The sequence below is a fragment of the Falco naumanni genome, chromosome 1 (genome assembly GCF_017639655.2).
Source record: "Falco naumanni isolate bFalNau1 chromosome 1, bFalNau1.pat, whole genome shotgun sequence".
NCBI lineage: Eukaryota > Metazoa > Chordata > Aves > Falconiformes > Falconidae > Falco > Falco naumanni.
The window spans coordinates 100871845-100885947 of record NC_054054.1 but is presented as its reverse complement, the minus strand read 5'-3'; the positions used below and the strand labels follow the sequence as shown (position 1 = coordinate 100885947).

At 59.5% G+C, this 14103-nt stretch overlaps 1 protein-coding gene across 1 annotated transcript; it reads right to left on the bottom strand.

The window, feature by feature from the left end:
• Positions 1–497: 497 nt before the first annotated feature.
• LOC121083821 (putative nuclear envelope pore membrane protein POM 121B) lies at positions 498–13703 on the bottom strand. The gene is given in 14 exon segments (XM_040584614.1): positions 498–3207; positions 3439–3567; positions 4289–5995; positions 6341–6517; positions 6840–6942; positions 7343–7467; positions 8206–8276; positions 9124–9215; positions 10264–10435; positions 10694–10774; positions 12655–12819; positions 13139–13342; positions 13425–13552; positions 13554–13703. Coding segments are annotated over 14 exon segments (3399 nt in total). The 3' UTR covers positions 498–3112.
• Positions 13704–14103: the final 400 nt, after the last annotated feature.

The window sequence follows — 14103 nt, the reverse complement described above, 5'->3', positions numbered from 1 at the left end:
CCCCTGGGCCACCCTACCACCAGGGAGGAGGGAATGCTCAGCCAGGGCCAGCTCCCCCCCCGAGGGTTTGCCCCTAAAGCCAGACGTGGGCTGGGGCAGCCTTGGGAAGTGTGTGGGCAGTACCAGTGTTCCCAAGCTGCACTTCCACAGCCCGCAAGGCTGGAGTGCTCCAGCTGGGTTAAGGGTGTTATTTTACCATGTTCCACCCAAGCTGAAAAAATCCTTTCCCCAGCCTGATGCAGGGTTTCAGAAAAGCCTTTGACTGTGGGAAACAGATTAAAGTTTCTCCTCACTCTTAGCATTCAGTCTTGCCCTGAAATGGCCACTGCTCACAGGCAAAGTGGGGGAAAAAATGATAGTAATAATAATCCTGTCCCTGCACCTGCCTTTGACCAGGGAGCAAGGTCACACAAGGCAGAGGGTGCTGGAAAGCAGTGCCCAGTACTGCACCAGCAATGCCTGGCCCTGCCTAGGCCCAGGAATCGGACATGGGCAAGGCAGGTGTGAACACAGTCTTTTTATTTTAAACCAGGGACATAAGAAGCGAGGAAAAAAATTGCACATTCACACTAAAATCCTCATCAGCCACACCAGGAATGATCCAAGTCTTGAGTTTGAGTTAAAACCCACCCTCCCTCTGGCCACATACATACGGCAGGCCAGGCGCAAGGGTCTCTCCCAGCAGGGAAGGGATGCAGCCTGTCTCCTCGCAGGGCTGGGCACCTGGGACCTACATGGGGCAGCACTCACAGCCCGTGCTCCCCAGGGTGCCCTCGTCTTGTACCCTGCTTATCCCCATCTCCCTCTGCCACATGGGTCTTGCTGGAGCTGACGTGGCCAAAGCCCAGCTGCCCGCCCTGAGCTGCTGTCCAGCGCTGTGCCACCGGCAAGGGCTGCGGAGCCGACGCTCTCTGGGCTCAGCACCCTGCCCAGGGCACAGGGAGGAATCGCCGGGGCCAGCCCTTGCGTGCGCTAAGCCCTTTTCAGCCACATCATCAAGCCCCAAGGACACATTGTCCCAGGCCTGCCCTGCTCTAACAGCCCACTGCCCTCCTCGGGCACGCTGGCAGGGGAAGGCTAGAAACCTGCTGGCAGGGGAAGCCTGAACACCCTCGGCCACCACTCTGAGGGGCTGTGTCCCCTCGGCTGCACAGAGCCTGGTCACCTGCCCTTCGTCTGCCTGCTGGGAGAGACGCCTTGTTCCTGGCAGACAAGAAAACCACTCATCACCGTAACACACAAAAGAGCTCCTGCTCCTCATCCTCAGAGAAAGAATTTAAAAAAAAAAATGTTTAGTCACATCCACATACATCACATTTTAAAATTAAGGAGATGTTAGAGGGCGGGAGGACGCACTGTGGCAGTGCCCACGGGACATAGCTGCCTTTCCCCAGCACAGCCAGTCCCTGCGGGCACAGCCAGGGCACAGGCCGGCTCCTCACGGGGCTGTGACAGCACAGCTAAACACTACCAACAGCGCTGCGGGGTCAGGCAACCTCACTGAACCAAGCTTGAAGGAATTCAAAGGCAATTTAGCTTAAATATAAAAATAAATTTTTATTTTGTTAAAAAATGTTTAAATATTTGTTTGTGATTTTTTTTTCTTTTTTTTTTTTTTTTTTAATTTAGACTTCGGCAGACACACACACTCACACGGCTCGGAGAGTAAAAAACCTGGCAGCAAAGCACTCCTGGAAGTGGTGGGGACCCCATCCCTTGCCCAGGGCAGGGTAGGGGACGGCTCTTGGGTGACCCCCAGCTCCAGCAGTCTCTTCCCACGGGAGCACCCAGGCAGGGGGACAGGCCCCACTCCTGGCTGGATGGGAACGGGGGAGGCAGCACCGTAGCTCCTAAGAGCTGGTAAAACCCAAAAGGATGGGGATGAGGTAAAAAAAACCCAACAAAACAATGTGAATTTGGGGAGTAGGGGGAACCCACCTGCTCTGGACTCTTAGCAGCTCCAGAGCACCCTGAGGTAGGGAAGGGGCACCAGGAGGGGAAGGGAGGGGAGAGACTGCCAGGGCTGGAGCCCCCATGCCTGCGGGTCCAGGCCCCGTCCCCCTGACCCTGGCTGCCTGCCTTTCAGTCACAATGACAAAGGGACAACTCCCCCAGCACGAGCAGCCACGCAGTGATGCTACTGTCAACACCCAATTAGCCAGGGCAAGTCCTCCGCTAAGGGACGGGTGCCCTCCAAAAAAAAGAAACTCCAAACAGCAAATCCGGCATAACCAACATGCCGCCACACACACGGTTCAGTTCTTCCTCCAAACTCGATTCAATGAGCGCATCGAAACAGGAGCACGAATAAAGCAAAACAGAGGGGGCTTCACACGAGCAGGGTCAGGGGAGCCCACAGCCCAGCGGGGAGCAGCGAGGGCTGGAGGGGCTGCTCAGCAGCTGGGAGGGGGGCGGAAGGACCCACAGCCCAGACCTCCAGCCGAGGTCCCACAGCTGGAGGTCAGATGGGAGATTAGGTCACAGCCAGGGGGTTGCCACCCAGCTCCAGAAAGTCACCCATGGCACTGAGACACCCACACCAGGCTGGCACTAACCCCGGCTCGTGTTCTGCAGGGACGGCAGTGAAGCAGAGCCCTCTGGAGGGAGCACGTTCACCAGGCCACGGGATGAAACAACGGGGAAAGATTTCGGGACCTGGTGAAGATGGCATCCCCTCAGCAGCCTGGAACTGCGGCCGGCAGGAACACAGCACATCTCCAGCTGGGCTGCAAGTGGGGAAGTGTGGCTCTGCCAGCTGCCGTGCCGTGGGGCTGACTGTTGGGGGGGGCTGGAGAGGAGGGCTCAGGGAACAGCTAGAAGCAAATGGGAAAAAATTTACACATATGAAACATGGCAAAATAAAGTGAGGGAGGAAATGCTGCAGATATGTACAGAGGTTCTTCCAGCCTTGGCTGAAGAACTGTTCAAGTAAGAAGAGTTTGGTTTATCCCGTCCCACCCTGGTTGCTGCCACCCAGCATGGTCTCCAGCTGGCGTCAGAGATGGGGCCCTGGCCCTGTCACTGCTGGCCCCGCTCCAGACCGGAGTCCCCCACGCGTGTGCAGGGGCTCCTCACACAGGCTGGCAGCGGGGGCCCGGCAGGCGGCTGGAGGTTACTTTTTGCGGGTGTGTTGTCTCCGTGCCTGCAGCCGCTGGCGAGCACCCGTCTTGGATCCTGCCCCGATGGAGAAGGTGGGGGTGGACGAACCTGGAAGCAGAAAGGTTGCTCAGGTCTCTGCAGCCTCACTCAGAGCTGGCACAGGGGGAAGTGCAATCCCTGTCCTGGGGGGAATGGAAGGTTTTGCATCCTCCAGAACCCAGCAGGCACCACCTGAGGTGGCTCCAAGAGCACAGCCTGGCCCTCCCACCATCCCCAGCCTGAGGGGACAATGTGACCCATCAGCTCCCCCCAAGGCTGAAGCACCAACTCCTTACTTACCGAAGGCAGCACCAACTCCTCCAAAACCCGAGGCAGGAGTGCTGGGTGTCCTGAAGGAAAGGCTACTGCTTCCACTGCCCACTGTTCCCGGGACAGGAGTGCTTTGCCCAAAGGTGGGTGCAGGAGTTCCTGGAAAGCAACGAGCTACTGTGAGCCAGGGTCGACAAAGGACAAAGACTCTGGCCTTCAGGAGCCAGCAGCACCTGCACAAGGCACTGATCTCCCTCCAGGGGCTGAAGCATCACAGTCCCCCAGGATCAGCCTCTTCACCCGAGAAGCCCTCTTAATGCAAGAAGCTGCGCTCTCATGGCAATCCCTGGGCTCTCCTGCCAGCAGGGCTGCACAGGAGGATTTGCAGGCCAGGGAGGAACAAAGGCCTCTGTCTTTCTAGAACAAGCAGCTGCTCAGCATGTGGGTTTCAGCTCTGTGGGAGGCAAGGTGGCCCAGTGAGGGTGCAGAGCAGTACGGAAAACCTCGCCGTGAGAGCAAGAAGTGACTGCAGCCACTGGCTGGCAGTTTCTACTTGCCAAGAAACTCCAGACTGCTTTTACACACTCGCAAGACCTTGGCTTCTGCAGGGCACCTGGCTGGGCTAAATACTTGCACAGAGCTACTACATTCAGAAGGGCCAAGGAGCAGAATTTAAAGATTTCCCTCCACGACCAAGGGCTGGGGACACAGAGTGATGGAAGTGCCTTTCCTTCGCATGGCAAGGCTCTGCACAACACGGGCACCAGTCCCTCTATGGCCACTGAGCCTGGGGAGCTCAGCAAAGTCCGGCGGCAAAGCTGCTGCCTAAATCCAGCCCAGCCCTTCACCCCGACTGAGCAGTCCTGCTGCCCCGACTCACCTCCGAACGAAGGTTGCTTGTTGGGCGTGCTGGGCACGGCGAAGGCGAAGGGCGTGCTCTGATTCTGCGCACCCAGCGCGCTCTGCGTCAGGGAAGAGCCGAATGGTGTTGCCGCTGGGGCTGTCCCGCTCTGTCCAGCCCCGAAGCTGAACGGCACGGCAGGGGAGCCGCTGCTTAGGGTGGGTGTGCCGATCCCAAAGGCACTGGCAGAGGGGCCCGGCTGGGCAGTCGCCCCAAAGGTGAAAGGAGAAGGGGTGGTGCCAAAGACGGCAGTGCCAGTGCTGCTGCTTGTGGTCTGGGTGGCTGAACCAAAGCTGGAGGTGGTGGAGGTGGCTGTCCCGAAAGAGAAGACCGATGTGGTGGTCCCAAACGCTGCCTGGGTGCTGCTGGTGCCAAAGGAGCCCTGGGCACTTGTTGTGCCAAAGGCTGGCTGAGCATTGCTACCAAATGCTGGCTGAGCAGCAGACTGGGCCATGGGAGGTCCGAAACTGAATGGGGGGCCAAAGCTGACAGGACCAGCAGCAGCCTTGCTGGTGGGTGGCTGGCTCTCCGCAGCACCAGCGCTGAAGGCAGGCTGGCTCGCTGCACTGGGATACGGCGGTGGCGGCTTTGCACTTGTGCTGAAGGAACTGCCAAAAGCTGAAACAGAGGAGCCAAACATCAACGTCGCTTGACCTGTGGTGGCTGGGGTAGAAGTAGTCAGCATGGTGCTCCCAAATATGCTAAAGCCCACAGTGGTGGTAGGAGCTGTTGAGTTTGCAGGTGCTTGGCCAAAGGCAGGAACTCCTGGGACACTGGTGGTGGCAGTGACTGTGGTTGGAGGTGGCTTTCCAAACTGGAACACAGGCCCTGGAGTGGCAAAGCTGGTTTCTGTGCTGGGAGCTGAGCTGGCTGGGGCCCCGAACAGGAAGGGCTGCGACGTGCTGGTGGACGTGGCAGCGGTGACAGTCAGGCTGGTGGTGGGGCTGGTGGAGGTGGGCGGGTCAAGTCCGAAGCTGAAGACAGGTTTAATGGTGGCATCTGTGGAGGAACTCTGCGTGGTGGCAGTCGTAGCTGCAGTAGTGAAGATGACGTTAGGGAGACCTGTGAACCCTGCCAGGGTAGTTGTGGAGGCTGCTGGCAGCTCTGCAGCTGAGGCTGGCTGCAGTGTTGGTTTGAAGGTGAAAGGAGAGGACTTCTCTGGAGATGAAGCTGTGGTGATGCTGCCAAAGATTGGTTTGAACACAGTGGTGGTGGAGGATGTGGAGGAAGGGCCTGAGCTTGCAGGCACGGTGACTGTGGCGGAGACGACAGCCGTAGTACAGGGTGCTGTGCTCTCACTTTTCGGCAAAGCGCCAAAGATGGGCTTGAAGACTGGGGTCGTGGTGGGCACAGCAGCTGTCGTGGTGGGCACAGCAGTGGCAGCAGTCATTGCTGGCTGGCTGGCAGGAGGGGTGTTCAGCAGCCCAAAAAGGATGCTTGGCTTCGGGAAAGAGGGAGTCCTGCTGGGGGTCTGGCCTAGCTCCGTGAACGCAGGAGATGCCAGGCCGCTGGGGGCCTGCGCCCCCAAGGCAGTGGGGGCGGCAGGGGCAGGCACGCTCAATGCGGGCACATGTTTGGTGTCAGCAGAGGTGGCAGGCAGAGAACTCGACTCCAGTGATACAGCAGGAGCAGGCGGCTGTGCAGCCGATGAGGGTGTCTGGGACACTACTGCGGCTCCAGTGGAGTCTGAAAAGGGGAGAGAGCTTATTTAGGGACACGGGGTCACCTGCTGACAGACAGCCCTTCCGCCACGCACCCAACACCACTGCTGCAAAGGCTCCCGGAGAAGCACCTGCCCGTACCAGACAGACTCAGCCCTCCACGCCTACCGTAGCTCCCAACAGGACCACGGGTTCAGTATCCCCAAACCTGTCCCCCCAAGGCCCGCCTGCCAGCTCCACTGCCAGCAGAGCATTTGAACAGGGAGTTTTGCCACCTGCTTCCCACAGAGACAACGTGGAGCTCCCACTGCAGTGCCTTGCTCTGCCAAAGTCCCGATCTGCCAGCCCTCCTCCATCTCCTCCTCCTCACCTGCTGGCGTGGGTGCAGCCTGGCTGCTCTGCATCTTCTTCAGGCTGTCCAGAAGCGAGTCGGTGCTGGCAGGGGCAGGGGCTGTTGAGGCAGTCGCAGGCCCCGAGGAGGTCACGGTGAATGCCAGTGGCCTGGACACGGGCGTAGTAGTCTCTGCAGTGGTGCTGGGGACCACATCTACAGGGAAGGAGCAAGAATCAGGACTGGCAACTCGCTGCAGGGGACTACCCCTTCGCAGAGCTTCCCCATCTGGTAGGCAAACTGCATGAACATCCCACAGCTCTGGCCCTGGGAAACGTCACCCATCACCCTGGGGACACTGGGGCACAAGCTCTACTGAGACTAAAGGCACTAGGAGCATCCCCAGACCTGAGGACCAGGCAGAACTGGCCCAGGAGCTTCCCTAGCCTGTGCCATACATACACCACACTGCCCTGTGAGCCCTGACCCTCTGTTTCCACTCCTTGCTGTTCCCTCCATGTTCCCAGTCTGCCCTTACCAGCCTTATCCTCCAAAACTTTGTTGAACCACTGCAACGCTGCCTTCTTCTCCGCATCCAGGTCCTCCGACGTGATGGAGTAGCCCAGCTGAGGTGGCGGGGGCTGCCAAGAAAGAGCAGCAGCTTAGCTCCTTCTCAGGGAAGCCGGCAGAGCCTCTCTGAACGTGTGGTGAACGCTGGCCGTCGCAAGACCCGTGGAGCAGGTGGAACTGCCACAGCACGCTACCGTGGAGCTCCGATCCCCATTCATTTTGGCCCCCGGCTTGGCGCTGAGGGCACGGCAGGCCTTCCCCAGGCCATTACCTGGTCCGGCAGCAGGCAGCACAATCACGCACAGCCCACCAGACACTGGGGCTGGGGATAGCGTCACTTCCCACTCGGCCAAGGACGGGGCCTCCTTCCTGAGGGCAGGCAGGTCAGTCTCCCCCCAGCCCTGCAGAAATTGCAGTGAGCACATTCTATCGCCAGAGGAGGGCAAAAGGGGCTGCGAGACAGCGACGTACCAGCGCCAGCTGGTCCCCCCGGCGAGACGACAGCAGCTGGATCTTCCGCTTGCGCTTCCCACTGCTCCCCAGCGCGGACGGTGGGCTCAAGGAATTCTGCTTCTTCTGCACCCGCGCTTCCACCTCTACAGAAGGAGACAAGTCAGGGCCAGCTCTGGGTAGAGGCAGCGTTTGGCTTGTACCAAGGGGGTTGTCCCTTCTGACTTCTCTCTGGATGACCCATCACAGAGGACAGAGCCAGGGGCATGGCTTTAAGCCGAGGACAAGGCTGTGATGTTCTGGAAGAGTGGCTGGCCACAGTGCATCCCAGGGGAGTCACAAGAACCTGCTGGTGTTCCACAAGGCAGCAGCCTCTTTGCACCTGCATGGACAGCCCTCGTACACTGCCTACCTGAACCACAAACCACACAAACTGTGTGAGCCACATCTAGTGCTGTGCCGTGGCAACCTATCTGCAATGGGCACAAAGGATTTCTTCTCCATTTTAGCTGAGGAAACACTGGAACAAGCTCATCCTGGAATCTGATTAGGGTTCTACTTGTGTACCACAGCAGATCTTGCCCCAAGGCTGACACCTGGACCCCTGCTGGCTTGGAGGCTGGTGTCCCCCCTTGCAAGCCAGCTCCCAGGCACCTGCTAGCACACTGACACTGTTAGCACCCCTTGCTTAAGAGCTGGACATCCCTTTGGGGCAGCTGCAGAGGGCAGCGAAAGTGCCACTGCCTTGGGACCAGCACGTTCCTAGTTACCAGGTAACATAAACCAATCCCACCTACAGATGTCAGCTATCTTTGGACCCGCTGCTTGCTTGCACTGGTGGCCCATCTAACCCGGACACAGAGCTGGGGCCCACCTACGCTTACCTTTCTCTGTCTGCAGCTCCTTGTCCGATTTCACTGGAGTGGAAGTGTTGGAGCGATGCAACTCCTCCTCCCTGCGCAAGTGGGAGAGAGCCAGTTAGGGTCAACCCCAGACTTGGCCCCGTCGCCAGACAGCACGATGAGGCCAAACACGCCAAGGACTCCCACCAGCATCCCTGGTGCGTTTCTTTGTCTCCGCCGAATACCAGGCCTCAGGACAACAGCCTTGTCCTCACCGCACCAGCCTGAAAGCAGCTCCACACAGAGGAGCTGCTCCCCTGCTCAGTCAGGCTGCCAAGCCTGTGCACCCTCCACAGGACAGGTCAGCCTCAGGGTGGCAGCCGGGGGTCCCAGATGGGAGCCGCTGCCCTTCACGGGTCCCTAGCTTGGACCCACCCTGTCACCAGGGCAGGCAGTTGTGTTGGTTTTAGTTCTGACTTAAGCTCAGGTCCTTCTCTGAGCTGGGAAGGAGGAGAAAAAGGGCCGGTGCTCCAAGGCAGATGCTAAAATACAACCCTACTTTATCTCCCATCAACCAATTTTGAGGAGACAGCAAAAGTTAGGGCCTGTCTTATCCCAGTGTTTCGGCATCCAGCAACCCAGACTCTGCCAATGCCACAAGGGAACACTGCCCCTGTGGCAACCTGAGCCCTTAAACCTCTAACCCAGCCTGGGAGCACAGCAGGGATGGTGCAGCTCAGCCACTGGGACAGAGTGCAACAAGGGGGCAGGGACGCCAATTAACACAGCAAAGAGGCTTCCACCAGTGGCTGACCCAGCAGCCACGTCTCAGAAATAGACTTTGAGTGTCCTGGCTCCAGCGGAGAGCAGGACTGGGGCACTGGGATGGCTGGGAAGGCAAATGGTCTCTTCCCAGCTGGCATTGACAAGCAGGTGCTCGCCAGGCAAGTGACTAGTTACCTGGCTTTCTTGAGAGGCCACTCTGGCGTCTGGGAGCGGGAGGACGCTGGGCTGGACAGCGGGGACACACTCACACCACTTCTCTTCCACAGCTGGAATGCAGAGAGGCCAGCAGTAACTCAGTACAGGGGCTGGCAGCAAGCACAGCCCCCCATCCTCCTGCTTGCTCACAGATTAAATCCTGTCTCTCAGGGCTGGGGCTAATGAGACCAGAAGCCTCTCTTGCTTCAACACCACTTAACTCCCCTCCACATTCCATAGAGCATGAAGTCTGGCCACCTGAAAGTGAATCTGCTGTGGGAGCTAGTGGACTCCAGGTTCATTACAGCCTGGCTGAGAGGATGGGGAGGAGGATGTTGCTGGTCAGATGCCAGTTCTTGCCTTCGTGTGGCACAGGCAGAGGCTGCCTGGCTGCCTCAGACACCCTGATGTGTGTGGGGCTTCTCTGGCAGGAGCCAGGCCACCACCTCACCAGGAGCTCAGTGGACGGATCCCACCTCAAGAACTTTAGACTCACCCCAGCCAGAGCAAACCTTTCCCTACCAACATAACCCAGATGAAACCTTTCCCCACACGGATGCAGAGCCCCATTAGCCACAGCTACATCTCACTGTCACACCTGCAAGACCAACCCAGCATGTAAACAGGCATTTTATTATAGCTCAGCAGCTGCTGAGGGGACCTGGGCCAAAGTGGGAATGCACGGCTCCCATACTTACTGACTCTGGCTGAAAAGGTGTCAGTGCAGCAAAGCTATTTTTTTCCTTTCCACCTGGATCTATCCACCCTAGCAAACTGGTCAAGGCTGAATAGGGAGGGGAAAACAGCTTCCTTCTTGCTTCGGTGTAAAACAAGCAGGAAGGCTCAACCTGGGGGCTCCCCCAGCAGCATACATCAAAGGACGTGCAACATTATTGCCTGCTGCTGCTGGCCCAGCAAGCCTGCCTAACCCAGGAGGCGATGAAACTGCCTGGCTATGCTGTGCTGGGGACTCCCCGCAGTGCCAACTGCCAGGCACCCAGCTGTGACATTGCTCTCCTCTTATGAGACCAGTGTTAGAGTTACATGGGGCAATCCCAGAGGAAGGTGAAGCCCCTCTGGGCTGGACTGTGGCGCTGCCTTTGGCAGGGTGTTTCCTACCTGTGAGAGGCCCCGGCTGGAGCTGTAGGAGCTGGCGATGGCGTTGCGGTTGGAGCTGGGGATCCCGCCAGCATATGTATTGTTGAGGGAGCTCATGGAAGAGGTGCGTGACCTCTTGTTTGAGCAGTCATCTGGGCAGTGTGAGACAAGGCCCCTCTTCAGAGAGCCAGGCCTGTAGGAGGTTAAGGAATATTTTATGAGCCACCCAGAATTCTGCCCACAGGTCCTTTAAATGCATGGCAGGTGGAAGAATGCAAGCCCGCTCTTTCTCACAGCGCTGGGAAACGAGTCTCAGCAACAACACAGCCTCTGTTGCTCTCCCTTGAAGCTGGGCTCCGCAAGCAAAAGCCAATCTCCTTTTACAGAGCCCACAGGCTTTTAGACCTCCCCCCGCCTCCCAGCTCCCAGGTTTTGGCCCAAGGGCACTTACTTGGGTATGAGAGAGGCGGGGGCACCGTTGGCTACCAATGGCTCAAATGCTGACTGCCCACTTCCACTGCTATCGTGACGCCTGCAGGAGAGAGGGCAGAAGCCTGTGGTAGTGTGGAGGCAGCAGAGACAGGGGCTGCCCTTCCAGCCTGGGGAAAGGACCCCTTCCAGGCAGGCTCAGCACTGGTAAAGCACAAACTTTGCTTTCTTCCTCCCACATGATACCTGGGGCAGAGTTCTCCCCCATCCACATCCTGCTGCGGATTTTCTCCCTACCTGATTCTGTCCTCACTGATTCTTACCTCAAGCTGCCTCCTCCCAGGCACCAGCAGCAACACCAGCTGCCTGCTGGGCAGAGTAGTTTTGATGTAAAGAAATCTTTACTCAAATCAATTATTCTAAGCCAAAATATTTCAGAGAGACTCAGCAGCTCATTTCTGGAAGAGACCTGAGCTCTAAAACTTGTATCTCTGACCTCTTCCTAGCCAGTACCCTGACTGTATGAGTCGGAAACTGAATCCCTCTTCCTACAATGAGTCAGAGACGATCTGAAGTCTGAAAGCAAACCTTACACCTGTGAGGTGTACAGTCAGCCCTGTCACTTCGCCCAAGTGCTTCCTCATGAGCTCCAAGCACGCTTACCCTATCGCACAGGCGATCCTGCGCTCTCCAGCTGATGCAGGCTCCTTTTTGCCCTCAAAGGTCACAGCACTTTCTGCCTACAAGCATTCTTCACGCTTGCCAGACATTAACATCTTCAGAATTGACTTTCGTGGCAGAGATGCATATTGGCATGTTAAAACAACAGAATAAACTTACAACCCTGAGCTGATCCTGTCTGTGCACCCATCCTGTTGTCCTGCTTGGCTCTTGCAGGGTTCAGACTCACCAAGCCAAAGCACGGGTTCAAAGGTAGAGGGAAATTCAGTGATGGAGGAAGAGGACAGCATGCCCTGCTGTGGCACGAAGGGAGCCAGTGGCTCCCTGTGACCCGCCACTCATCCTGCTGTGCTCTCTGGGCCACCTCTAGCAGCAGTACGCAGTACCACTGCCCAAGTAGTACCCAAGCCACTCCTCCCCAGTTTCTCAGTTCCCCTGCTCAAGCCCAGGCAGGCAGCCCTGGTACCTGAGGGGCAGAGAGGCACGAGTGAACAGCCTCCATGGACACAGGTGGGAAGGATGAAAAACAGGAGGGGAGAATGGTGAGGCAGTGCTGTGCTCGGGCAGTTAGAAAGGCTCCAGCAGACCTTGGTACCCAGGATTTATACCTTATCCTTCCCAGAGCGCTGTCAAAGACACTGCATCCTCATTTCTTGGAGCTCAGAGCTGGAAATCACTGGCATTCACTAACAAAAGCAGAAGATAGCCTTTCTTGTTTACCCTCACGATTCTACCTCCTTTTGCTAGCTACAGTGCATGAAGGAAGCAGGCAGATCTTTTGAAGTGCAGAGCTTCCAGCTGGGGCTGTAAGACTCGGGGATCCTGTCTCTCCTGGAAGCCTGGGGCTGACCGAAGGATAGAGATGATGAACCTGCAGCAGATACCAGCATTTCTCACCATGTTTTCCCAGTCTGCAAACCCCTGCGATGACAGAAGCAACTTCCTGGCCAGGGAGCCCTGCAAGGCTCCCCTGAATGACATCCCAGCCTCTCCCAACCCCAGCAATGCAGGGGAACATGCTTGACCAATGAGCTTGCCCAGACAAAAACCTAAACCACCTCCCTTTGATCTCAAGAACAAAACGAATTCTCAGAGGACTTTCCGACACAACCCAGAGGACTGGGTGATGTAGTGTGCTTCCTCACTGCAGTTCACTTCCTACAGCACTTTTTCAACCTGGACTCCTGGTCACACTGGGCTGGGTGAGCTCTGGGACATGTCCCATTTGTCACCACTGAAGCGCTAGCCCCATCTACAACCTTTGCAACACACTGGCGGTAACCTGGACTGCTGGCTTATTACCTTCTCTTGCTCTCCTGATCATTTCCAAAAGCCTGGTCCTCCTCCTCCTCCTCCTCCACAGCTCTCTTCCTGCTTTCCTTGATGGCATTCAGCACAGTCTCTTTTGCACATGGATCCAGGCTGCTGTTGGCTGGGAAGGCCACGGGTGAGATCAGCTGCTCCAGGCTGTGAAGGAAAGCAAGATAAGGCATTAGGCAAGCTGGGGTCCCCAGGGTGAGAACCCCCCTCCCCCAGGTGCCCCCACAGAAGAGGGGAGAGGACTGTCCCGCGTAGCCTCTCCAGGTCTGGATCACCCACCCCTCCCCACCACGCCGGGGACAGAGTGGTCACCGCTGGGTTGGGAGCCACACGCCGCCCCAGCAGGGGCACTGCTGCGGGCGGCACAGCCGGATCACCAGGCTCCCCCCCGCCCGGTCCCGCCAAGGCGGCGCTGCCCACGCGTGAGGCCAGCCCGAAGCGGGCCCGGCCCCCCCGCCGTACTTACGCTGGGGAGCGGGCCAGGCCGGCGGCCGGCCGGGCGATCCTGACGGTGACCGGGCTGCGCAGCGGGCCGGCCCGGCGGGCCCAGGGCGCGCTCCGGGGCGAACAGCTCTCCCAGCGGGCAGCAGGCAGCCCGACCGGCACGGGGCTCCGGGCCTGCGGCAGCGGGTAGCGGCGGCGCGGGGCCTGCGGCGAGCAGTGCGGGACCCTGCGGGGACAGAGGAGTCAGCACCGGGCCGCGGGGCTCCCGCCGCCCCCCGCCCGCTCCGCTCCGCTCCCCCCGCGCTTACCCCAGGCCGAGGCGGCGCGGCGGGGCCCTCCCGGCCCGGCCCGAGGCAGCGACCGGGCCCCCGTTGGCGGCGGCTTTCCCGGGCGGGCGCGGCGCGGGCGGGCCGGGCCGCATCGCGCACCAGGCCCCCCGCCGCGCCCAGCGCCGCCGCGCCCAGCAGCGCGCCCCGCAGCAGCAGCAGGCAGGCCAGGGCCAGCGCCAGCACCAGGGCCACTGCCAGCGCCAGGGCCAGCACGGCCCGCCGCTCCCCGCGCCCCGCGCCCGGCCCGCAGCCCGCCATCGCCTCCCAGCCGCGCCGCCCGCCCGCCCGGCATGCACTGCGCGACGCGGGGCGGAGCTTGCCCCGGCGGCGGGCGGGGCCTGGGCCGAGCGGGCAGAGCCAGGCCGCGCCCCGCCTCCGCGCCCGCGCGTGGCCTCCCCGGCACCCCGGCCCCCCGGCCCGGTGTCCCCATCCTCATGCAGGTACCCCCGTGCCAGCCCACCCGCCCCGGGTCGGCCCGCCTCTGGCTCCAGCCGCCCCGTGCCCACCCTGGCCCCTGCCCGCATGTTCCCGTTTCCCCATCCCCGCTCCAAAGCCAGGGTCCTCGCTTCCCAACCCCCGCGTCCCCCCATCCCCTGCAGCCCCCCGCACCACTCCAGCCTCTGCGTGTGTCGCCGTCCCCCACAGCCCCAGCCCCTGT